This window comes from Quercus robur, chromosome 9 (genome assembly GCF_932294415.1).
Source record: "Quercus robur chromosome 9, dhQueRobu3.1, whole genome shotgun sequence".
In the NCBI taxonomy this organism is placed as follows: domain Eukaryota; kingdom Viridiplantae; phylum Streptophyta; class Magnoliopsida; order Fagales; family Fagaceae; genus Quercus; species Quercus robur.
The window spans coordinates 19,354,118-19,380,081 of record NC_065542.1 but is presented as its reverse complement, the minus strand read 5'-3'; the positions used below and the strand labels follow the sequence as shown (position 1 = coordinate 19,380,081).

The window sequence follows — 25,964 nt, the reverse complement described above, 5'->3', positions numbered from 1 at the left end:
TTCTCTCCGTCCGTTTGAATACAACTTATTTTTGTTAAAAATTAAAAATTAAAAACACTAAAACAAAATAATTTTTAAATGTGTGAATGGTATCGTGAGACCTATTTTTAATGAAAAAGTGAGGTTTGTAGGTCCGATGAATAGTGCACGGGATCCACTGGTGTGCACTACACCGCTTATTTTTGCTGTGAACAGTGCACAGGTTGATGAAAAGTGAACAGTGAACGGATTGAAAAGTCAAAAACAACTGCAAGCAAAAAAAAAAAAAAAAAGAAACACAAAAACGCAAACGTAGGAATTATAAGTTGTATCCAAACACTCATTAACTCAATTTGAGATCATATATGCCCTTAAAGACCAAGGTCACCAAAAGGGCCTGTGAATAATTAGCATAGCTTCAATTGGTGAGCTAAAGTTATTCAGCTCTATTCAATTAAGGGCCTATAACAAAAAATGAATTAGGTTTTTTTTTTTTAATATCTTAAGTTTGTTTGAAAATCACAAATATTTGATGATATATTTGTCAGACTAATAATTAAATAATTCAAGTCATAATTTTTTAACAGCTTAAACTTTTTAAGACAAGTGATAATTTGTCACAATATCAAAGCAATTATTATGAATTCGAAGATTATAAAAATCTCACATGTCCCCTTCAAAAAGAAAAAGAAAAAGAAAATCTCACATGTCTAGCATCTTACATGAAGGAGAGAGTGTTACAATATGGTAATGTTAAATGATATATCATAAATGACTTTGATACAATGTTAAAATTGATAGAAGATGATAAGATGATATTGAAAGAGAAAGTAGAAATAAGAGAATTAACATTGTTCGACCTAACGACACATGTTCATAGCTAAAAGTCTTTAGCAAATTACGTCTTTGCAATCTTGAATTGTGTATTATATAATGAACTCAATGTATGACTCACGCAATTCATGGTTTTCAGCTTTTCACAATTTCTTTCAATCGCATAACCATATAAGCCATACCATAGGCCCTAAGATTAGGTACTTTGGATTTACCAAATTAAGTATGTCTCACACAATTCATGATTTAACATGCATGAGCTTTTTTTTGTACATACCAACTTCTGCACGTCTATGACATCATTGGCAATCGACAAAGCAAAGAAACCAAGAAAAAAGTTGAAAGTAAGAATCTTCTCTAGTCTCTAGTTCAAGGCTTTAAGCAAGCCATGCCTTACACTCTTTTATGCCGAAAAAACTTTCATGATCCTTGTCATGTCCCAACAAGAAATGGACAGACAAGATTTTCTATCATTGGCAAAAGATAGAGTTTAATACTATCATTATTAGTATTTATATATCTTTGAGGAATTCAATTATTCCTCATAAGCCAAATAGAAATTTTTGTGCGACAGAAAAAGCAATAAGGGGCTCACCATGTCTCAAGGGGTAATATTGCATATTGAGGACAGTCATGTAAGTTGTTCTCTTTTATGTAATACATAACATGATTAAGAGTAGGTCTTGATCTAAATACAGTTTAAACCATTTTATGCACAAGAACTTTTTGAATTTGGGTCCTATCTTTCATTAACTTGCTTGTTTTAAAATTGCTTATTAAGAAATACATTTTAATTTAGATGAGATGTGTGTGCAGGTTGTGATGGATAATGGCATACTACAAGTAAAATTATCAAATCCAGATGGAATTGTTACTGAGATAAAATATAATGGCATCGACAATTTGCTTGATGGTCTTGATGAAGAGGTTAATAGAGGGTAAGTGGCCCTAGAATTGCTCTGTTTTTGGGTCAGAATGTTGATTTTTCAATGAAAACCTTTAATTTAGGTAGTTATGTAATTAGCTATTAACTATTTTGAATGAAATATAAATGCAGGTACTGGGACCTTGTCTGGAGTGAAGCAGGAAGCACAGGAACAACGGGTACATTTGATGTGTATGTTTAATGCCTCTACAGTCTTACATTAGCTTGTCCAAAAATTTATATCTATTTTAGCATAAGAATTTACTTTTAAAAAAAAAAAAATTACATACTCATTTTTCAAAACAACTCACATCAAATTATCTATTTTACACTATTTTTCATTAAAATATCAATTTTTCTTATTTTTAAAATTTTTTTTCTTCACACACAATAACCATCATTCACTCTTTTCTTTCGTTACCAGGATATGTAAAGAAAGAATAAAAAATTAAATGCAAAATAAATAATGTCAGTATAAATTTACACAGTTACGATAGCAAATTTGTAAACTTTTACAATTATATACTTATTAATTGTATAATCCACTTCTTTTGCTTTATAATCCTCTTCTTCTTCTTCTTCTTCTTCTTCTTCTTCTTCTTCTTCTCTCTCTCTCTCTCTCTCTCTCTCTCTCTCTCTCTCTCTCTCTCTCTCTCTCTCTCTCTTATTTTCATAATAATTGCCAAATAAAGGTTGAATTCCATATATTTTTTAGATCATATATTTATGCAATTTAGTGAAATGTAATCATTAAAAATGGAGAGAAAACATCACACAAAGAGTTTGTATAATTTGACAGTGTGTCAACATCAACAGAAGCTATAGCTAATATATTTTTGGGTTTTACTAACGTATGCCCTTAGGACATATGTTAGTAAACTATTTTAGGAAATTGTTTATGGAAAAGTGAAAAAATAATTAACTTTTTTGACAATTTTTTCAATTTTTCATAAAATATTACTTAAAATAGATAATTGACGTGTATATATATATATATATATGCCCTAAGAACATACATTAACTAGACTTTATATTTTTCATCATAAAGTAACAAAAAGAATAAGATTTAGTGCGTATATATATATTGCCCCTAGCCATAAAACACCTCTATGGTAGATTACGCTCACGCTCTATCCATAAAACACCTCCATACTCCATAGTAGAGACCAACATTTCTTTTTCATTTTGAATATGAGTCACCATCTCTAACTGTATACATCAAATATTGTCAACTAACTCAGTGAGTTCTTTCTATGACTACTTTCATAGTTTCATGTCTTGGTTTACTACATCTCTGTTATCAAAAAAAGGCAATAAATATCATGCAGGATTAAAGGAACAAGTTTTAGGGTTATTGTGGAAAGTGAGGAACAGATAGAGATCTCATTCACAAGGTTGTGGGATCCCTCACTTCAAGGCAAGCAAGTCTCCTTAAATATAGACAAAAGGTAATTAATCAATCAACTTCTAGAGTATTAGTTTGTGCTTCACGCTGATAATGATAAAGTAATTTTATTGACACAAGTTTTTTCTTATTTTTTTTTTCTTTTTTAAATTTATTAAGTTGATAAGTTGTGAATACAACAATATTATTGATGACACCATCTTTTTAATCTATCAGTCCAAAAGGTTGTGATAGTATTTGTGAAAGTTTTTATAATGATGGTGACAAAAATTCATGACATTTTAGGTTTATAATGCTACGTAATTCTTCGGGCTTCTACACCTATGCCATTTACGAGCACTTAAAGGAATGGCCTCCTTTCAACCTCCCACAAACCAGGATTGTATTCAAACTCAGAAAAGACAAGTACACAATATTATTGCTTTTTCTAGTTTAGTCAAATAAGCAATTTCTAAGTCTGCATTTTTAGTAATTCCTTATTCTGGGTATATTAACATACATATAGGTTTCACTATATGGCAGTAGCGGATAACAGGCAAAGATACATGCCACTTCCAGATGACCGGTTACCAGAAAGAAGTGAACCTCTGGCTACCCCAGAAGCAGTCTTGCTTGTTAATCCTGTGGAGCCAGAGTTTAAAGGGGAGGTACTCTTATCTTCTTCTTCTTTTCACACTTTTTTTTTTTTTTTTTTTTTTTAAATTCTTGTATATTACGAAGTAGACTATAACTTATTCTCCAAACAAGAAAATAATTTAAGATAACTTTAAGCATATAGTTTGTAAGGGATATTATTGAAACTAATTTATCATATATAGGACTAATTTCCTTGCATGTGTAGGTGGATGACAAGTACCAATACTCATGTGAAAACAGAGATCTTCGGGTCCATGGATGGATATGCAAGGACCCGACTGTGGGGTTTTGGCAAATCACACCTAGCAATGAGTTTCGATCAGGTGGACTCAGTAAACAGAACTTGACTTCCCATGTGGGGCCTTACAACCTCGCAGTAAGTGACTTCCCACACCAAATTTCAACTTTTTCAAACTTTTTTACTTTTTTTTATTTTTTTGATTTGAACCATTCAAAAGGTATTATACTGTATAATAACCCTAGCTATTGGACTATCTCAATCCCACTAAAATTATAACAATGCTAACTTCACAATTCATTTTTCATAATCTTTTTTTCACAATTTATTAAGGTGTTAATTAATGTCTAAAGTAGTGGGTTCCAATTAGTTTAATTGATAAAGTTTATTATCTTTGAATAAAAAATTTAGACTTCAAACTTTGCCTGCACCAAAATAAATAAAATAAATCTGAATAAGTAATAATTGAGATAATTTTACAAATAATTGTGCAAAATTTTATGAAAATTTTTGTGTCATTGGACTTATTGCTACAATTAAGTTCAAAATATTGTATACATCTCTCAAGAGTTTTGTAGCTCAATAGTAATGTATGACTCTTATAAATAGAACTTGGATTTAAATCCCACTTCCCAATGTGTTATTGAAAAAAGTGATGTGTCCATAAAGTTACATGCACACGATATAAATATTTAGTGAATTATACCCACCAGGAATTAATATATAATTCCAATTGCTGTTATCATTTACCATTTCCATTCATGTTAACCTGATCTAAATGTTTCATACAGATGTTTCTCAGTGCTCACTATGCAGGAGAAGATCTTGTGCTTAAACTCAAACCCGACGAGCCATGGAAGAAAGTTTTTGGCCCTATCTTTATGTACCTTAACTCTGTCTCAGATGAAAATGACCCACTTCATCTTTGGGAGGATGCTAAAAATCAAGTCAGTAATTTACAATAGAGAGTTTCCAAAAACAACGTTTTGATTGAGAAAGTGTTTTTTTTTTTTTTTTCTTTGTTGTTGTTGAAGTATTTGATTGAAAAGTACTACGTTAACCTTAAATCGGTCTCCAGATGATGATTGAAGTTGAAAGCTGGCCATACAATTTTCCAGCTTCTGAGGATTTTCCACCTGCTGATCAAAGGGGCAGAGTTAGTGGTAGATTACAAATCAGAGACAGGTACTTAAATCACTTCGGTTTTGTGTTTTTACTTAAAACCCTTGTTATGTACCTTCGAAAGGGGCAATATTCATACTTTTAATTGCATGACATACTTAATAATCATATTCATATTACTTAATTAAATGATTTAATTAATCATGTAATTTAATACATATGAATGGTCTCTAAATGGCCACATAACCCAATTTGGGAGAAAACTTTGTTCATAATGTAATTTCTAATCTAAGAAAAAGATATTGATATGGATATTTCTTGAAAACATTTAAGGAATTTCCCGTAGAACATTGGTCACATCGGCAATATACCTAAAAAGACTAGTCAAATTAATGACAACTACTTATAATCGATTTAATAAAAACTTGATGTGAGACGTAAAAACACACCCATTCAATCCAATTTACATAATTTGAGGTATCTATCACCACATCAATTGATTGTCTTTACTCTATATACTTGCTCCTGAGCTAAAAGTTTCATCTCTAATAATCTGGCTATAGGGGGTTAAAATATTTTATTACAATGGCCCTTACTAGGTATTTAAGTGATCGGTCCATTTCTGCAAGCTATGCTTATGTGGGACTGGCACCACCTGGAGACGTTGGATCCTGGCAAAGAGAATGCAAGGTGATATTAATTCACCATATTTCTAAGCATGGTTTTTTACATATAATTAACAAGAATATCAGTATATTCTATTATTTTATTAAAAAAGAAAATGCTAATAGTACCATGAATGTTATTATAAAATACTTACAAAATTGGCATGCTAATTAATTTGATTGATATCACATCGTCAATATAATGAATAATTTTCTTAACTACTATTTTCTGTATTTTGTTTTGGGTTTCAAAGCTGCTCCCCTTGTATCTATAAAACCAGTAACTCTTGAAGAATAAGTTCATTTTTTTTGTCTTGACAATAATTACATTTTAAATTTTCATTTGACAAAATAATCTTGAACAATAATATTGTTGGTTCAATATCATCAGGGTTACCAATTTTGGACCACAGCAGATGCAGATGGCTACTTCTCCATCAATAATATAAGATGTGGCAGCTATAATCTTTATGCATGGGTTCCTGGTGTCATTGGTGATTATCAACATGATGTCTTCATTACCATAACCGCAGGTCCTATTCTTTACCTCTAATGAAACTTTTTTAAGCTCTCATTTTGTTCATACATTGTATGAATAATAACATGTGCAAAAACAGGTTGTGATATTGATTTGGGTGGTCTTGTATTTGAACCACCAAGAGATGGCCCAACACTGTGGGAAATAGGCATCCCAGATCGCTCTGCTGCTGAATTTTACATTCCTGATCCTGACCCAAAGTATATTAACAAACTTTATGTCAATCATCCTGACAGGTTAGCAATTCCAGCTGCAAATTTAGAGAGTATACACTAATCATATAGACTTAGAACATAGAAGTAGTACTGCATTTGTTAGCTTTTTATACCAAATTCTTGCTTGTTTTCTTGGTTGGTATAATAATTTTTAAGCCTCATATGATTCAAGAGATTTTGTATTCAAGTCTTTTACCTAATATCTTGGGACCATTTTCAAAGGGATTTCTAATTGTAATTATCAGATATATGGAAGACGGGAAGACTATACAAAATGGAGAGATTAATTAGTTCTAATAGACCTTGACACTATTAGCAAAAACAAAAAACAAAAAGCACATTTACGGAGTAGGGAATTGTAAATCATTGTTTTATACTGGCAGGTTTAGGCAGTATGGACTTTGGGAAAGATATGTAGATTTATATCCTGACAATGATTTAGTTTACACAGTGGGTGTTAGTGACTATCGGAAAAATTGGTTCTTTGCTCAGGTTACCAGGTGAACTCCTTTCCAAACATCAACTTATCTTTTATATAATGATTGCAATAATAATCAAATAACAATTCAAATTGGAGTTATGATTTCTTGTAAATCATAAAATTGAATTAATGATATCTAGACATTATTGTGTGGCAGAAAATTAAGTGATGACACATATCAAGGAACTACATGGCAAATCAAATTCAAACTTGACTTGGTAGATCCAAGCGGATCCTACACACTGCGATTGGCACTTGCAACAGCCCATATATCTGAATTACAGGTATGGACTTTCAAGATTATTGCTCATTAAATATTTGCACTGAGTAACTGATTTTATAGAAATGTTAATGCATTATCATGATGGTCATGGATGATCTTCCTTCCCTTTGGTTGGGATATTATGTTTAAGGGAAGTTTCAAATTAAGTAATAGTGTTAACTGTTAAGTACATGATTAGTAAACACAAATTGGACACATCTTAAGCTTCAGTTTTTGAGTTTAAATAATGGTGTTTCAAACATAACATTCAAATATCTCACACCTACTTCAACAGCCAATGATCTTTAGATCAAATGATTTTTCTTGATGATTCTAATGGAGATGTTTAGAATTCGACTCTCCCTCTCCAATTAAAAGTATCAAAAATCTGCATCAAACATATAACCCATGTAATACATGTATCAAATGCATGTAATACCACCTCCTAGTATTTTGGGAGGTTCCAGTCAAAGAATATTTTTTCTTCTTCCCCAGTTTGTACCAAACTTAATTTTTATGCAAGCAATTATTACCAAATCTGACATATACCTCCTCATACATGTGGATCACATAAGATGTGAAAACCATATTATATATGCCAGAAGCATGAAATAATTATTACATCTAAAAGATTTTCCAAAAGTGTTCTTTGGGCACATTTCCTGTAACTCCATAAATGCATGTTGATATTGATTTTGTTTGTTTCTGAAAGGTTCGAGTAAACGATCCAAAAACAAGTTCTCCCTTGTTCTCAACTGGAGTAATTGGTCATGACAACACAATTGCTAGACATGGAATTCATGGACTCTACCGGCTGTACAACGTAGAGGTACCATTCACTCAGCTTGTGGATGGGAATAATACCATTTTCTTGACACAAACAATGGCCTCCGGCGATGCTTCGGCTTTGCAAGGGATTATGTATGACTATATTCGTTTTGAAGGCCCATCGTCCTCTAATTCCAAGAAACAAACTGGGTTTGTATAGGTGGATATATATAAATCTACATTGTTGCATACTGTATAGAAGGAATGTCTTTTATTTCCAATAATTAATTAATTAGCATGTAGAACAAATTGCATTCCAACAATGGGCGAAACGATATTTCCCATAATAAATTAATTTTTGAATAATTATTATTGTAATTTATGATAAATTTGTTTGTAAACTTTATATATTATAACATATATTATCATTTTTAAAAAAAACACACAAAATGTATTAGATTTCGTTAATCCATAATTTGGATACATATCATCACTGTAACTAAAGTCAACATGAACCTAATATTCGAATTTTGTACCCTAGTTCATACCAACATAGATGAATTCCTTCTATATTACTGGTTTAATTGCCATGAAATCGGCTTAATTTGTAAAGAACAACACATAAGAAGTTAAGAACAAGATTTTTTTTTTTTTTTAATTTGGAAAAATGCATGGAATTCATAATAAAATAAAGTTTTATTTTTTTAGATAAAAGATAGCATAATAATATAAAGTCGGAGCAATGCAAATTCGTATAGCCCCAAATTAGAGGAAAAAACCTTGGGCACCATTTCACGTTCTTGGGCTGCCGGGTTTACAATGAAGTGAAGTCCAAATGTCTCTAGGAGTTAGAAGTGTGTTTAAGATAAACTTATAACTTTAAGGCTCCGTTTGGTGAGGCGTTTTCTAAATGAAAACTCGTGTTTTTGATAATAAAAAACTCTGAAAGCTATGCATTTGGCATTATGTTTTTTGAAAAATTATTAGGCCGTTTGATAACATTATTCTTGTAATGTTATTTAAAAACTGAAAACTATTGCTTAAAATGCCATATCAAACTCTGAAAATTCACGTTTGTGAAACACAACCGTGGATAGCTTTTTAAAAAACCAGGTAAAAAACGCAACTATCATAGTCGGTTGAAGTTTGAAATTCCTAAAATAACCTCACAAATAGTAATGTCTTGCCTGCTACCTATGGGCGCAACCTTGCTATCATCTATCTCTTCTAGGCCTTGCCATTATCTAATTCTGCTCGGCTTTGATGAAATTTCTTCTCTCTAGCTTTTTTCATTAATTGAATATTCTGGGCATGCAAAAATTGGAGCACAAACAAAAATTACTTTGGTATGGGATGAGGTTGTGGGTGACGTAAAGAAGATGAGTCTGGAGAAACTTGGATGCAATTGAATGAATTTTTTTGGAAATTACTAAGGTTAGATGTGGACCATGTGATTGGCAGTAGAGGATTTTTGTCCAGCTACCCAGCAAGTGAAGGAGAAGAAGCTAGAGGTAGTAGGAGATAGACATTGGGAAAGATAAAAATTAGGTGTCCTTCTTGTGTAATTTTTTATTATTATAATAACAAAAGTAAATTACACTATTAAATGGAACCATATTATTATTATTATCTATATTATTATTTAAGGAGTTTCTCCTGTTTGGGATCCTCATTTTTTTGGTTCAAAAATACCCCTACACCTCTATGTTTATGCAGATATAAAACTAAATGATAATTCGGTAAAAATACAACTCTAACTCCCACTAAAACATTGCCTAAAGAGTAGGGTCCTTCTCCTGTTGATTTTCAAATTACTTTTTCTATTAATAAATTAAATTCTCAAAATAAAAAATATATATAAAAAATAAAGACAGTTTTTTTTTTTTTTTGGCTATAAAATAGGACCATTAAGCCCAACATTTTCACTAAACCAAAAAAAAAAAAAAAAAAACCTCATTACACGTGCGAAGCGCGTGTGATAAGGCTAGTTATTATTATTATTATTATTATTATTATTGTAGGGATATTAAGCCCAGTAAAATGTATCGGGTCGGGGGCCCAGTCCAAGGACACCTCATAAGTCCGAGGATGAATAGACATGTGATTGAGGTCAGCACTGATAAATAAAGGAAGGGATTTAGGCATTATGTTCCAGGGAAATGATCCGAGGATAAATGCTTCCTAGGCTAGGCAAAGCCGAGGTTAGAAGATGCGGTCTGACATTAAGAGCAACGTTCCGAACGATTCCACTAATGAGGATAAGTATCCAGAAGGAACAAGACAAAGGGAGACCATGAAATATCTAAAGGGAAAGCCACTACATTAAATGCTCTGCAACTAACTCCCTGGCCACATTAATGAAGAAGTGGTACCTGAATAGTATCTTTCAGTCTTACAGCTACTCTTTAAAGACTTCAAGAAGGTGCTGATGGGACAGAGATTAACACCAATAATCTAGTCTACATGTGGAGGATAAAGATGAAGGAGGAAGATAGTATAAAATAGAAAGGAGACCCTAAAGGGAGGGGATCGAGAAGTTGAGAGAAAAACATTGTAGCAATCAAGAATTGTATTTGTAACCAACTTCAAATAATATGTACAAGAACTGATCTCCTCGGACTATAACGATGACGATTTTCCTTAGATAAATCCAGTCTATTTTTGCTTTATTGTCTACTGGATTCGTTGTAACGGGGACCTAACTCATTAGAACCTAGTTTTCCAACCCATTCTCTACAAATTCATTGTACTGGGCTTTTGGGTCTAAATCCTTTTATCATTTGGGCTTAGGACTCAAATCTCGTCCTTACAATTATTATTATTACTACTTTCGTTATTAAATTTTTTATGGGACGCTTTCTTATTATTAAATTATTAAATAAAAATATATATTATTACTCTTATTATTATCATTATAGCATAGCCTATCGTATCCTTTTTTGTAATTTTCTCAAAACAACAATTTTAGAGCAACATGTTTTACCAAACGCTCAAATGTAGCTTTAAAAACTAAGTTTTCAAAATGCTCATTTTAAAAACACTATTTTTTGAAAATGTACCTTTTAAAACAGCTTATCCAAACAAGCCCTAAAAGCTGCAACGTGTCACCCATCGAACTCTAGCTTGAGAAGAAATAGGAAACCCTATCCATTTCGAACATGATTTCAGATTATAATAGGAATAGTTACGTAAATAATTGCTTTGTGTTGTGTGCAAGCAATAGTATATAAACAAAAGGGAAGCCATAGATTTTGTGTACTTTGTAACATCATTCTAGTGGGTTCGACGAGAATGAGTAGTAAGATGAATAAGAAGAAGTTGCCACTGTTGGAAGATGGAGTTATGAAGGATCATAATGGTGTTGAAGATTTGTGTCCGCTTGATATTTTGTTTATGGCTGCACGCGCTGCAAAGATGAAGCATGACATTGACAAGTTCAAACATCCAGAGAATAATAGTGTTGTGCCAAAAGAAGAACCAAAAGTTGTGCTAGAAAAGTTCATGAACAATGCTATCCTAGCACAAAGAAAAAGGCCTTACTCAATGTGCAAAGTTCTTACTTTTATGAGATCTGAGAGAAGTCATGATAAGCAGTCTTATTCCCAAAACTCGAATCCATGACTTTTGACCACTTTTGAGGAAAAACACTTGCAATTGCATCAAGTCTTGACTTCTATCCAAGCACAAAGAAAGAATGAACAAAAGCTAAGAAGTTGTGAAGAAGAGGAGAATGAAGATTGGGGTTCAAAAGCCAAGATAAAGAGGTCTGGTTTGTAGAGGAAACCTAACGAATCAAAATCTGACACCCAAATTGCCTAAAGAGTTTATTGATAAGATTGAAGCAATGGGTGGGACTGATATAATGTTGGTGATACAAAAAAAGCTATTTCCGAGTGACTTAGACAAAGGTTTAGCCCAATTGTCGATGCCTTTGAAGCAATTAAGGTCAGATTTCTTAACTGAGGAAGAGAAATCAATGCTTAATGCACATGAAGAAATCCCAACAATATTGATTGATCCTAGACGTGAGGAGTTTAAGATTATTTTGAGGTAGTGGGACATGCCAAAGAATACCGGCAAAGTGAGTTCGATGTACGTTCTGAGGACTGATTGGAATGAGGTTCGATTGTCAAATGAACTCGAGGAACATGATGTAATGCAAGTTTGGTCATTCCGGCTTGGCCAACAATCTCGTGACAATGCTTCTTCTTCTTCCAGTCAAGAGAGAGGATCACTCCGTTTTGCTCTTATGTTGGTTGAGAAAGCAAAAGATAGTAAAAAAGATGCATAATCAAGGGATCAAGAGCAGGTACTGCCTGCAGTGGAATTACTCTTGTTTTTTTCACGAAAATTTTTTACTTCTTTACTTTTAAACTTTATTTTCATTCTTATTTTAATTCATTCAAGGATTAAGATTGAAAGTTGTTTTCTTAATTTCGAATTTTAGCCATTGAAAGCAATTGCATGGTAGTAATTAGTATTGCTTCCAATATGAAACTAGTATTTTTTTTTTAATTATGTTCATAATTTGTTGGAGTATATGTATGTGGTACTTAATTAGTACATTGATTTGTTTCTTATGGGATATTGTGTTTATATATTTTTAATTTTATTTTTGAAGTTTCTTGATGTTAGTATGGGCTTAAATTCTTAATATTTGTAAGCAAACATATATATTACCTAGATTGAAGTTGACTTCCTGAACATTTAAAAAAAAAAAAAAAATTCAGGTTAGAGCATATTGGTGATATGTTTTAACATATGCATATTTTTTTATTAGCAAAAAAAAAAGAGCATATTGGTGTGTTGTGTTGTATTTGGAGAATTTCTTATACACAACTTGAAAATTAGTAACATGGTTTAGCTTAGTTGAAGGGTTGTGATGCAATGTGTAACACACAATTACTATAACTCTTCCATAAATTTCAAGTTCTACAAGAACACTATGCTAGTAGGCAAAAGAATTAGATAATATTTCTTAATAGAAACTTTCTAATAACAACTTAATAATCACCACCTCCTTAGAAAGAGTATTTATAGGAAGAGATTCTAATTATCTCCTAATCCTTTCAAAAAAAGAAATAACAAAGTCCTACTTCTACTAGAGAAAAGAACTCAATTAGAAAAGAAAAACCAATAAAATCTTAATTCAACAAGGAAAGGAAAAGGGAAAGAACATAAAATAAAAATCCTAATTCAACTACACAAGGAAAAAAAAAAAAAAAAACTAATTAAAGTTTTGTCAGCCAAGCTTGCTACTTGAACTATTGATTTTTGCAATTTGTGTGTGACCTAGTTAATTTAGATTAGATGGGGGATGTTGTGTGTTTAGGAATATACATTACATAAACCCCTTACTCTACTAGACTACTTAACAAAACTTCTTGGAGTATATACGTGCGAATGAATTCTCATATTAATAAGAGTGAGAGTGGTCATTACACTTTTATACATTTGTTGATTCATCAACTGCTAATGGACTTGATCCCATTAAAGTTACATTAACTCTCAGATGCAAAGATTCAAACATTAATACTAATAGATATATACAAAGGTTTCATTATTCTTCACTTCAAATTAAATTTAAGAGAGAGGAATGCAATCGCTTTGTATTTCTTCAAAAAGAGGATAATTTGTAGAGTTTGCCTTTGGATGCAAATTTAAATTAGGGTCCAATTACGGTGATTATGGGCTTTTTATAACCACAAGCCTGGGCAAAGTGGGCTTCAATATGGTGCTACTTTAACGCATAAGTGAGCAGTCCTATCAATATATTTGGGCCTATTAGCGGTGAGCTTTAACATGGCGCTTCTTTAGCTTAGCTTATTTGGCAATCAAGCCTGAATTTAAGCTTTACAACATCATGTCTTCTCTCCCCCTATCAATCCTTGACATAATTTGAGATCATATATTCCCTTAAAAGACAAAGTTCACCAAAAGGACCTGTGAACAATTAGCATAGCTTCAATTGGTGAGCTAAAGTTCTCCAACTCTATTCAACTTAAGGGCCTATAACAAAAATGAATTAGATTTTTTTTTAATATCTTAAGTTTTTACCAAACATCACAAATATTTGATTATATATTTGTCAGTTAAATTCATAATTTCTTAACAGCTTAAACTTTTAAGACAAGTGATAATTGTCATGATATCACCCTTCATAAAAAAGTCTCACATGTTTAGTAGACCCATATGTGAGAGAATGAGTGTTAGAATTTGGTGACGTTAGACGATACATGGCTTCGATACTATGTTAAAATTGACAGAAAGGTATAAGATGATATTAAAAGAGAAAGTGGAAATAAGAAATTCAACATGCTTTGATACCATGGCTTGTGTTAAAACTCATTTCCCTCTTCCTTTTGTGTGTGTGTGTTTGTTTCTTAAATATATATATATATATATATATATAGAGAGAGAGAGAGAGAGAGAGAGAGAGAGAGAGAGAGAAGTATTTTAGCGGACTATATCTTTGCTATCTTGAATTGTGTATTATAGCAACCCAATGTACCATCATATTATAAAACCACAGTAATTCATAGTATTCTACAAAACCATGGTATACACATTTATTGTAATATCTTAATATATTCTTACAGCTTTCATATATGTATATATGGCAAGAAGTCTTTAGCGGACTATATCTTTGCTATCTTGAATTGTGTATTATAATGAACCTAATATACCATTATATTATAAAACCACAGTAGTTTATGGTATTCTACAAAACCATGGTCCCCCTCAAAAAAAAAACAAAACAAAACAAAACCATGGTCTACACATTTATTGTAATATCTTGATATATTCTTACAGTTTTCAATGCTTACATTCACGGTTTCCTTCAATCACATAACCATATCAGCCATACCTAACATGAGGTTCTTTGGTAATAATTACCAAAGTATGTCACACATAATTCATGATTAACGTGCATGTGCTTGTGTTTCATACCACTTCTGCACGTCTATGACATCATTGGCGATCGACAAAGCAAAGAAACCAAGAAAATATTAAAAAAGTAAGAATCTTCCTCTCTAGTTCAAGCAATAGCAAACCAAGCCTAACACTCTTTAAGCCGTAAAAATTAACTTTTATGACCCATGTCATTTTCTCAAACACATATAATTATCAGAATCTAACATTTAATATTAGTACATTTATCTTTTGCGGAATTCCATTATATTCTTCCCCATTGGCCAAATCGATTTTTTTTTTGTGCTGCAAAAAAAAACCAAGAAGGGCCTCATCACCATGTCTCAAGGGGTACAATTGCATATTGAGAAAAGTCATGTAAGTTGTTCTCTTTTATGTAATACATAACATGATCAAGTGTAGGTCTTGATCTAAATAGAATTATTAAACCATTTTATGCACAAGATCAGAAATTGTTAAATTTGGGTCCTATCTTCATTAACTTCCTAATTTTATAATTTCTTATTAAGAAATACATTTTAATTTCATATATATGAGACGTATGTTTGTGCAGGTGGTGATGGATAATGGCATACTAAAAGTAAAATTATCAAAGCCAGGTGGAATTGTTACAGGGATAAAATATAATGGCATAGACAATTTGCTTGAAGTTCTTAATGAGGAGGCCAATAGAGGGTACAATATGGCTCTACAATTGTTCTCTTTGTTTTCTAAGTGGGGTCTTAAATTTTGTTGATTTTCTTTTAAGGGTCAATGAAAGCAAGCAATTTAAGGTAGTTATGCACTATTTAGTTATTAACTATTTTGAATGAAATATATATGTAGGTACTGGGACCTTGTATGGAGTGAAGCAGGAAGTACAGGAACAACGGGTACATCTGATGTGTATGTTAAATACCTCTACAGTTTTACATACGCTCAGCAATGAAGAAAAATGACCTCTATTGCTTCTTCTCATTCTAACTTTGCTTTATAATCCAATTGATCTTTTGTTCTTCTTCATCCTCTTTTTTTTTTTTCCTCCTCCAACCTTGGTTAGCAGTTTGGTTATTTTCGTCATAATTTCTAAACAAAGGTTGAATTCCATATGTTTTTTTCTTTTTTCTTTTTTTTTGGTGTATTAAGGATCATCGATCTATGCAATTTAGAGAAACTCAAAGAGAAAAAAAGGTTAAGAAAACATTGAAATGATAATTTATGTGATTTGATCATGTGTCTACATCAACAAAAGCTACAACTAATATATTTTTCACTATAAAAAAGAATAGGCTTTACAAGACACACATATATACCTATATTGTCCCTAGTTATATATAAGATAACCCTAATTTGGTACAATAAAATTGCCAGCACTTAACTTGGTTTTTTTTTCTTTTTCTTTTTCTTTTTCAAATTCGATTTTTACAATGGAGGAATGAAGGTTTGAATATTAAGACTCTGTTTGGATAGAACTTATTTTGCTGAAACTGAAAACTGAAAACACTGTAGTAAAATAATTTTTAAATATGTGAATAGTATTGTGGAACCCATTTTTAATGAAAAAGTAGCTGAAAAATATAATTTGTGGGACCCATGAACAATGACGAGTGCACTGTTCACTGCTGACTTAGTCAAAAGGTGCGGCAGAATAAAAAAAAAAAAAAAAAAAAAAAAAAACGCGCATGGTAGAAAACGCAACGCAGAAACATGGGATCCAAACCGCCCATAAATATTTCTATCAAAAACACCAAAAATACTAGTGGAATTATAAAATCTTATTTTATTGACAAATTTTCAATACTTTTTTTTTTTCAGAGTTTTCAATATCCTTAATGTTAATGAACCATGGAGACAATAACTATTATTCGACCCTAACATAGCAAACTTAAATCAAAGTGCAGTACCAATGGGCCTCATGGGCTCCACTCCGTTGCATTAAGCTCTTGCTTTGTCCATAACAGCTCTATTACAGAGATCACATTAATCAACTTACTTTTTCATTATTAGTATGAGTCACCGTTTTTAACGTTATGCATCAAATATTGTCAACAAATTAAGTTGGTGAGTTCTTTGTATGACTTTTTTTTTTTTGAGAATCAACTACTTTCATATTTTGGTTTAATTTCTTCATCTCTGTTATTAAGAAAAGTTAATATATATCATGCAGGATTAAAGGAACAAGTTTTGAGGTTATAGTGGAAAGTGAGAAGCAAGTAGAGATCTCATTCACAAGGTTGTGGGATCCCTCGCTTCAAGGCAAGTCCGTCCCCTTAAATATAGACAAAAGGTACTCAATCAACTCTTAGAGCATTACACCATTATCTATCAATATATATATTAAAAATGAACTCTTTAGAGTATTAGTTTGTGGTTAATGATGGAGTAATTTTATTGACCCAATTTTTTTTTTTATTATTAAGGTGATAAGTTATAATTACAGTAATATTACTTTTATATAAATTAATTATTGGCATCATCTTTTATTACGTATCAATCCAATATGTCATGATAATATTTGTGAAAAAAATTTAAATTAATGATGGTGACATATATACATGATGTTTCAGGTTTATAATGCTAAGTAATTCCCCGGGCTTCTACACCTATGCCATCTATGAGCACTTAAAGGAATGGCCTCCTTTCAACCTCCCACAAACTAGGATTGTATTCAAACTCAGAAAAGACATGTACACAAAAATATTGCCTTTCTACTTTAGTCAAATTAATTATTTCTTACCCTTTTTTTAAATAAACAAATGTATCTTGTCTGTTAATGGAAAACCAAACTTAATTCGAACATCTCTAGAATAAGGGGGTGTTTTTTTTTTTTTTTTTAAATAATAATAATTTGATAATTGAGAGAAGGGATTTAAATCCTAAATGTCTCAATTAGAAATACAAGGAAGTATCAATTGAACTATTAGGCTCTTGGTTAAGGATTACTTTCACTTGATGATAATTGTAAGTCCATATTCACATTAGTTTCTTATCTTGGTGAATGACATATAGGTTTCACTACATGGCAATGGCGGATAACAGGCAAAGATACATGCCTCTTCCAGATGATCGGTTACCAGGAAGAGGCAAGCCTCTGGCTACCCCAGAGGCAGTCTTGCTTGTTAATCCTGTGGAGCCAAAGTTCAAAGGAGAGGTACTTTTTTTGCACACATTTTCTCTATGACTTTGAGTCCTTGTATGGTAAGAATTATTGTAAGAAAATTAATTGAAACCAATTTATCATAGACTAATTTCCTTGCATGTGTAGGTGGATGACAAATACCAGTACTCTTGTGAGAACAAAGATCTTCGGGTCCATGGATGGATTTGCATGGACCCACCCGTGGGGTTCTGGCAAATCACACCTAGCAGTGAGTTTCGATCGGGTGGACCCATCAAACAGAACTTGACTTCCCATGTGGGGCCTGTCAACCTTGCTGTAAGTGATAAAAATTAGAGTAATATTAAGGATACAATTTTTTCATGAATTTTTTTTTAATATAACATGGTCAATTGCGATTGAAAGAAGATCATTTTTCATATAAATACAATACAAAGTCATTACCATCACTTTATTATGCACTAATTATAACTTGCCATTTTAATAGTTATAAAAAAATATTTTTGTATTACTAGACTTATTGCAAAAATTGTTCAAGTTTGTTTCTCATCGTAAAGAGAATTTAGGATCAAATTTGCTCAACAAGTGAAAAAAAATACCGTGCATGCATATGAGAGACTCGCCATGAATTAGTATTTAGTACCAATTGTTGTGATTAATAATCATCTCTAATCGTATTAACCCGATCTAAATGTTTCGACCAGATGTTTCTCAGTGCTCACTATGCAGGAGAGGATCTTGTGTTGAAACTCAATCCCGATGAGCCATGGAAGAAAGTATTCGGCCCTATCTTTATGTATCTTAATTCTGTCACAGATGGAGATGACCCACTTCATCTTTGGGAGGATGCTAAAAATCAAGTCAGTAATTTAAAATAGAGAGTTACCAAAATACAACCTTTGTAATTGAGAAGTATTAATTTAAACTTAAATTGATCTTCAGATGATGATTGAAGTCGAAAGTTGGCCATACGATTTCCCAGCTTCTGATGATTTTCCAACTGCTGATCAAAGGGGTAGTGTTAGTGGTAGATTACAAATCCAAGACCGGTAATTAAATCTATTCTTTTCATCTGACATATTTAATAATCGTATCATTTATTTAATTACGTAATTTAATACATATAGATGGTCTTTAAATTGTCATATAATGGGTTGGAGGATATTCATCCAACCCAATTTGGAAGAAAATATTGTTCGATCACAATTTAATTTCAAATTTAAGAAAATGAGATTGATGGAGATACATCTTGAAGATACTCAAGAAATATTAGTAATTAAACACTTGATGTTACAAGATTGCACAACTAATTTACTTCATTTGAGATATCACACATCTATTGATTGACTTTACTCTTTATATTTGATCCTGAACTAAAATTTTCATCTCTTATCTGGCTATAGGGGATTATTTTTTTATTTTTTTTATTTATGGTTTATTTCATCTCTTATGGCCCTTGCCCAGGTTTTTAAGTGATGAGTACATTTCTGCAAACAGTGCTTATGTGGGACTGGCACCACCTGGAGATGTTGGATCCTGGCAAAGAGAATGCAAGGTGATATTAGTTCATCACATGGTTTATTACTTATAACAAGAATATCAACATATTCTATGCTTTTATTAAAAAAGAAAAATGCTAATAGTACTAAAAAAATTGACATGCTAATATTGTGTTGTGTTTAAAAGTTAATTCCCTTCATTCCTACTATGCCATCTGTTTAATAGTTAGTCCTGGAGTGTAGATGAATGGCAATCTTTCCCTTACCCTTCTTTTTTTTGTTGATTTGATTCACTTAAAAAAAATTAAAATAAATATTGTACACATCTTGAACAATAACTTCATTTTTTTTTTTTTTTTTTTTTGTCTTGACAATAATTACATTTCAAATTTTCGAAGAAATCTTGAAGTATAATAATATTATTGATTCAACATCATCAGGGTTATCAATTTTGGACCACAGCAGATGCAGATGGCTACTTCTCCATCAAAAATATAAGACTTGGCAGCTATAATCTTTATGCATGGGTTCCTGGTGTCATTGGTGATTATCAACATGATGATTTCATTACCATAAACGCAGGTCCTATTCTTTACCTCTGAACCTTTATAAGGGCCAAAATGGCCAAGTATCATTATTTGCTAAAATATGTATGGATTTACCACTGTTTACAAAATGATTAGAAATCTACAACTTTTTTAAACTTGAGTTTGCCATGGAACTCGAGTTTTAAAAAAATTGCACAGCAAACTTAAAAGCTATTTTTTCAAAGAAATTGAGTTATACAACAAACTCGAGTTCCAAAAAATGTGGTAAATTGCTAAATATTTCGCAAACAGTGATATATTGCTAAATATGTTACTAAATAGTGGTATGTGGCCATTTTGCCCTTTATAAGTTCTCATTTTGTTCATACATTGTCTTATATGAATAACTTGTGCAAAAACAGGTTTTGATATTGATTTGGGTAATCTTGTATTTGAGCCACCAAGAGATGGCCCAACACTGTGGGAAATAGGCATCCCAGATCGCACTGCTGCTGAATTTTACATTCCTGATCCTGATCCAAAGTATATTAACAAACTTTATGTCGATCATCCTGACAGGTCTGCAATTCCTATTGTAAATTGAGTAATGCTATAATTATAACCTATTTTAAAGCATTTTTATAAACCGTTGATTTGACAAATTTTTATAATGAGTCTCATCTGAACTAACCACTAAAATCATTTTTTTACATACTAATATATAACTATTTACGACATTAGCAGTTTATAAAATAATTTGTGTTTATAGCATTTTCCTTGTAAATTTAAAGAGTATAAAATCAATTTTGTATTTGCATATTTTTTTTGCATTAGGGTGATAAAGTCATAAAATCATAGACTTTGCATTAGGAGAGATTAATTAGTTGTTCTAAGAGACCTTAACACTATAAGAAAAAAACAAATAAAGCACATTTAGGGAGTAGGGAATTGTAAATCATTGTTTTATATTGGCAGGTATAGGCAGTATGGACTTTGGGAAAGATATGCAGATTTATATCCTGACGAAGATTTGGTTTACACAGTGGGTGTTAGTGACTATAAAAAAGATTGGTTCTTTGCTCAGGTTACCAGGTGCATTTCTTTCCAATCATCAGCTTATCTTTTATCTCATTATTGCATTAATCAAATAATAATTCAAATTGAAGTTATTATTTCTTGTAAATGATAAAATAGAATTCATGATATCTAGACATTATTGTGTGGCAGAAAATTAAGCGATGACACATATCAAGGAACTACATGGCAAATCAAGTTCAAACTTGACCTGGTGGATACAAATGGGTCCTATACACTGCGATTGGCACTTGCAACAGCCCAAATATCTGAATTACAGGTATGGAACTTCAAGATTATTTTTCATTAAATATTAACACGTAATAACTAATTATAGCATGCTAATGAATTGTCATGATGGTTGATTTTTTTTTTTTTTTGAGAAGGATCATGATGGTTGATCTTTCTTTCATTCGTTGGGATATTATGTTAAAGGGAAGTTTCAAATTAAGTAGTGGTATTAAGTAAATGATTAATAAACACAAATTGGACACATCTTAACTTAAGCTTCAGTTTTTGAGTTGAAAAAAATAATGTTTCAAACATAATATTCACATACCCCATTGGCAGCCAATGATCTTTAGATCGAAATGACATGTTTTGATGATTCTAACGAAAACATCTAGAGTACAACTTTCACTCTCCACTTAAAAGTGTCAAAATTTTGAACGAGTCATATAACCCATAATTTTGTGTCTAACTTAATTTTAATGCAAACCATTATTACCAAATCCAACATATACCTTATATATGCCGGAAACACGAGATAATTATTTTACCTAAAAAACTTCCCAAAACTGTTCTTCTAACACATTTCCTATAACTATAGCTATGCATGTGGACTTACACCCTATTGATTTTGTTTGACTGATTTTTGAAAGGTTCGAGTAAACGATCCAAAAACAAGTCCTCCCCTGTTTTCAACTGGAGTAATTGGTCATGACAACACAATTGCTAGACATGGAATTCATGGACTTTACCGGCTGTACAATGTCGAAGTACCACCCACTCAGCTTGTGGATGGGCATAATACCATTTTTTTGACACAAACAATGGCCTCCGGCGAATTTCCAGCTTTGCAAGGGATTATGTATGACTATATTCGTTTTGAAGGCCCATCATCCTCTAATTCCAAGAAAAAAACAAACTAGGTTTGTATAGGTATATATATAAATCTACATTGTTGCATACTGTATAGAAGAAATATCTTTTATCTCCAATAATTAATTAATAATTAGCATATAGAACAAATTGCCTTCCAACAATGGGCATAAAGATGATTGTATTTTATTTTGAAGATTTTATAATTCTATAATTAATAGCTTTAATAATTGCAAAATGAAAAATATTTTTTGTATGCTATTTCATCAAAATTGGAAATGGGCTATTGGGTAACTTTACCAAGAGCCCACTGGCCCAAAATGACATCAAAAATTAAAAAGCTGTAATTCCTACAACATATTTGTTATTTGTTATTAGATTGGCCTCAAACTAATTAACATAACAAAGTATCTCATATATGATGTATCACATCGGATCATGCATATATGAAAGTCCCCCTAGCTACACACTAGTGTTTAGGAACACTGTATTGTTGTGACTGGAAAACGTGAGTTAAAGTTTTCAGTTATAAAAAAACACACATGCGTATAAGTACAATTGTACAAATACAAATACAAACTTTACCTCGAACTAGACCACAACCACCCAATTTGAACCAGTTTTGCACGTGTTAGTATGCACTTGCTATATATATATATATATATATATATATGTTTATATATAGTTTTTAAACCTATTTTTAGTTTATTTGTTTATATATAGTTTTTAAAACCTCTTTTTATTTTTGGTAGAATTATCCTTTAACTAATTTTTAATACTAAATAAAATTATTATTTTTTCTTTATAAAAGTATTCAAATGAACACTAGCCACATTTGAAGAGTTAAGTCCTCTATAATCATCGGCCTGATTCACCATCACTTTCATGACAAAATCATCCTAAATAAATTAAGATTTGCAACACCATATCATCCTTCCTCATTGGTAATGAGCCTCCATATTTCCCCTTTTTTTTATGAAAGCCAAAAACATACTTTCATTAATTTGTCATTTCTAATAATACAAATTTTGTGTACAACAATTAGTCAATTACATAGATTTGTCAAGTCTCTTCTTGGTTTCCTCGGCAGCATCAGTAGCTTCAACCTGCATCTTAGCAGCCTTTAGATCAGCTTCAGTCGCTTCCCTCTCCTTCTTTGCCGTCATTTTTTTCGCCTGCTTCCAATTTTCCCATATCAACAAAAGGAATCGATAATTCGGTCCCCAAAAAGTGTGTAAAAGTGTATATATTTAAATAGGGAATTAAGTTGAAAATAGGTGCATAACTACTTAGGGTCCGTCTGAAAACAACTTATTTAGCTAAAACTGAAAACTCTTTACTAAAAGTACTATAGATAAAACTAAAAGTACTATAGATAAAACTAAAAGGTAGCTAAAATAATATCGTGGAACTCATAAATAAGTGCAATGAAACTCATAAATAGTAACCAAAATAAGCTAAATAGTAAAAGGAAAACTGGCTTTTTAAAGCAATGCTAAACGCACACTTAATCTTATCCCATCTTATCCATGGGACAATCCTTAATTCTTTATTGAATGTGTCATTTGAATAAATCTATAACATTAATAAAGTATACCTCCATTTTGTGGGGGTAAGGCATCTAATTAGTGAAATTATGAACAGATAAGATACTAAAATATAAGGGTAGGAAAATTGTCAATACACACTTCTTGTTATGCACACAGTACACAAGTTATTTTTTAAATTAAAATCCTGAGTTGAAGTGTGTAATGGCATAAATGTATACTCCATATTATACCATCATCTAACATTTTTTTTTTCTATGAAATATTTAAACTTTAATAGAAAGTTAAGGAACATTTTCTTTTTATGGGGTAAGTAGTAAGTACATAATAGTAATAGCGAACATGGTAAGAGAGAAGAATCTAATAAAAGAAGAGAGTGAAATACGTACCAGGCCAAAGAAGAAGGCTTTGACATAGCTAAAACCCTCTTGCACTGAAACTGCGAACCAACTACAATCCTTCTTCAACCGTGACGTCGCTGACATTTTTTGTTCTCTCTCCGTGGTACTTGCGGCTGTTGGCGGTGGCGACGACCTGATCTCTTCCATTACTCTCTCTCTCTCTCTCTCTCTCTCTAACAAAGCTGTGGTGGTATGTGAGAAGAGAAGAGAATGGTGCTGAATTTTCCTCCTTCAAGGCCACGAAGCTTACACGTTTGTGCAGCTCGCTCTACGTGGCAGCTTTAGAGCTCACCCACAACTACATTCTCACGCCAGCGAAGCAAAAGACTATATGACTCGTGCTTGAAAATTGAAATATTATCTTGTGACTAGTGAGACTTCATGGGATACTCTTCATGTGCCTCGAAATCGAATCAAGCTCAATGAACAAAGATCTTTTTCTTTTTTCTTTTTTGGTTATTGGGCTTAGGCCCAGTTAGCAGTAAATTATGGAATGGAAACAAAATTAAAGAGAAATCACATTGGAAGGTCAAACAGCATGCTTGTGTTGTCGTGATGTAAATGAATGTCCTAGTCTCCTAGTACTTAGAGATAATCTTCTTGCATCCTTAGGAATAGGCACATTTGAATGAATAGGTATATCCACCCAACAGTTACAAGCTTATCCAAATATCATTTATTCACTATAAAAACAAATATTGCTTTCGTGAAACAATATTGTCCGTCAAGTGGGATTATTGTCTATGTGAAGTTACATCATATTATGGTGTAATCACTCATCACAATCACATACCAACAAAAAGCATGAATTTCATTTCATTTCATTCGAAATAGCCAAAATTTGTCATTCTAATTAATTAACCAATACGAATCACCTATTTATTTTCTATCGTTCTAAATTTTGGCCCATTCTAATCCATTCCACTAAATTTCATCTGATATGGTGATTTCGGCTGGTAAGCCCAAGACGGTACGCCAAAATAAACTAGTATCGAAATATTCTATTTTAATGCACAAACCAAAATAATGTCAAAAAAAAATACTAATATAACACATGGAAAATTATCTTAATTGTTTGGTTAAACATTCCTCTTCCAACATATGGGGTCCGTTTGGATTGAGCTTATTGTTGCTGAAACTGAAAACTGAAAACTGAAAACACTATAGCAAAATAATTTTCAAATGTGTAAATAGTACCGTGAGACCCATTTTTAATGTTTTTTAATACGTAAACAGTGTCAGCACAGTGCGTGAACAGTGTATTCACTGTTCATAACAGTAAAATTTGTCCCCCAAAGTCAACAAATGCGGGCCAAAAAAAAAAAAAATGAGAAAACGTGAACTGGAGAAAACGCAAACGTAGAAACACGGAGCCCAAACGCCCTCATGGGACCTACAGTTGTGTGTTCTTAGAAACGATGATTTATGCTAGGGCTCCATGAGATTTTTTTTTAAAAAAAAATCTTATGTATCTATTCTCATGGGACCTACAATTGTGTGTTCTTAGAAATGATGATTTATGCTATGGCTCCATGAGATTTAAAAAAAAAAAAAAAAAATCTTGTGTATCTATTATATTATAAGCCCCACCCATCTATGAGAGTATGAGAGAGAGAGAGAGAGAGAAGTTTGGGCCGTATTTTTCCTTAAGTCCTGTCCTTTCCAATCCAGTCTTGGCCCAAAAATATTATCGTTATTAGTTTTCTTTGTGGCAGGT

At 31.9% G+C, this 25,964-nt stretch overlaps 3 protein-coding genes across 5 annotated transcripts; 2 read left to right on the top strand and 1 right to left on the bottom strand.

Moving 5' to 3' along the window:
• Positions 1-1,307: 1,307 nt before the first annotated feature.
• On the top strand, positions 1,308-8,434 carry LOC126698464 (probable rhamnogalacturonate lyase B). Its single transcript, XM_050395703.1, has 15 exons — positions 1,308-1,448; positions 1,630-1,751; positions 1,871-1,930; positions 3,067-3,186; positions 3,429-3,548; positions 3,649-3,790; positions 3,985-4,155; positions 4,809-4,964; positions 5,096-5,202; positions 5,739-5,829; positions 6,196-6,337; positions 6,422-6,578; positions 6,941-7,057; positions 7,196-7,322; positions 8,013-8,434. The coding sequence occupies exons 1-15, from the start codon at positions 1,410-1,412 to the stop codon at positions 8,286-8,288; spliced, it is 1,947 nt and encodes a 648-aa protein (XP_050251660.1). The 5' UTR covers positions 1,308-1,409; the 3' UTR covers positions 8,289-8,434.
• Positions 8,435-15,144: 6,710 nt separating this feature from the next.
• LOC126698465 (probable rhamnogalacturonate lyase B) lies at positions 15,145-22,544 on the top strand. Of its 3 annotated transcripts, none has more exons than XM_050395705.1 (15): positions 15,145-15,358; positions 15,555-15,676; positions 15,827-15,886; positions 17,148-17,267; positions 17,548-17,667; positions 17,990-18,131; positions 18,246-18,416; positions 18,803-18,958; positions 19,041-19,147; positions 19,596-19,653; positions 20,038-20,179; positions 20,547-20,703; positions 21,100-21,216; positions 21,352-21,478; positions 22,080-22,544. In XM_050395705.1, exons 1-15 carry the CDS (start codon positions 15,320-15,322, stop codon positions 22,347-22,349), a joined length of 1,908 nt encoding a protein of 635 aa, XP_050251662.1. In that variant the 5' UTR covers positions 15,145-15,319; the 3' UTR covers positions 22,350-22,544. The 3 variants fall into 3 exon arrangements, with proteins under 3 accessions (XP_050251662.1, XP_050251663.1, XP_050251661.1); XM_050395704.1 differs by having other exon boundaries at positions 15,147-15,358; positions 19,563-19,653; XM_050395706.1 differs by lacking the exon at positions 17,548-17,667 and having other exon boundaries at positions 15,146-15,358; positions 19,563-19,653.
• A 633-nt stretch (positions 22,545-23,177) lies between these two features.
• Positions 23,178-24,591, bottom strand: LOC126698467 (uncharacterized). Its single transcript, XM_050395710.1, has 2 exons — positions 24,236-24,591; positions 23,178-23,474 (listed from the first exon to the last, which is right to left on the bottom strand). The coding sequence occupies exons 1-2, from the start codon at positions 24,392-24,394 to the stop codon at positions 23,349-23,351; spliced, it is 285 nt and encodes a 94-aa protein (XP_050251667.1). The 5' UTR covers positions 24,395-24,591; the 3' UTR covers positions 23,178-23,348.
• Positions 24,592-25,964: the final 1,373 nt, after the last annotated feature.

Bases quoted from the DNA above. Each gene is read 5' to 3' on its own strand.
- LOC126698464 (XM_050395703.1), top strand. From the start codon at position 1,410: ATGTCTCAAGGGGTAATATTGCATATTGAGGACAGTCAT. The intron at 1,931-3,066 runs GTATGTTTAATG...AATATCATGCAG, and splicing joins ACAACGGGTACATTTGATGT to GATTAAAGGAACAAGTTTTA. The intron at 7,058-7,195 runs GTGAACTCCTTT...ATTGTGTGGCAG, and splicing joins TTCTTTGCTCAGGTTACCAG to AAAATTAAGTGATGACACAT.
- LOC126698465 (XM_050395704.1), top strand. From the start codon at position 15,320: ATGTCTCAAGGGGTACAATTGCATATTGAGAAAAGTCAT. The intron at 19,148-19,562 runs GTAATTAAATCT...GCCCTTGCCCAG, and splicing joins AGATTACAAATCCAAGACCG to GTTTTTAAGTGATGAGTACA. The intron at 19,654-20,037 runs GTGATATTAGTT...CAACATCATCAG, and splicing joins CCTGGCAAAGAGAATGCAAG to GGTTATCAATTTTGGACCAC.
- LOC126698467 (XM_050395710.1), bottom strand. From the start codon at position 24,394: ATGGAAGAGATCAGGTCGTCGCCACCGCCAACAGCCGCAAGTACCACG. The intron at 23,475-24,235 runs GTACGTATTTCA...AATTGGAAGCAG, and splicing joins AAGCCTTCTTCTTTGGCCTG to GCGAAAAAAATGACGGCAAA.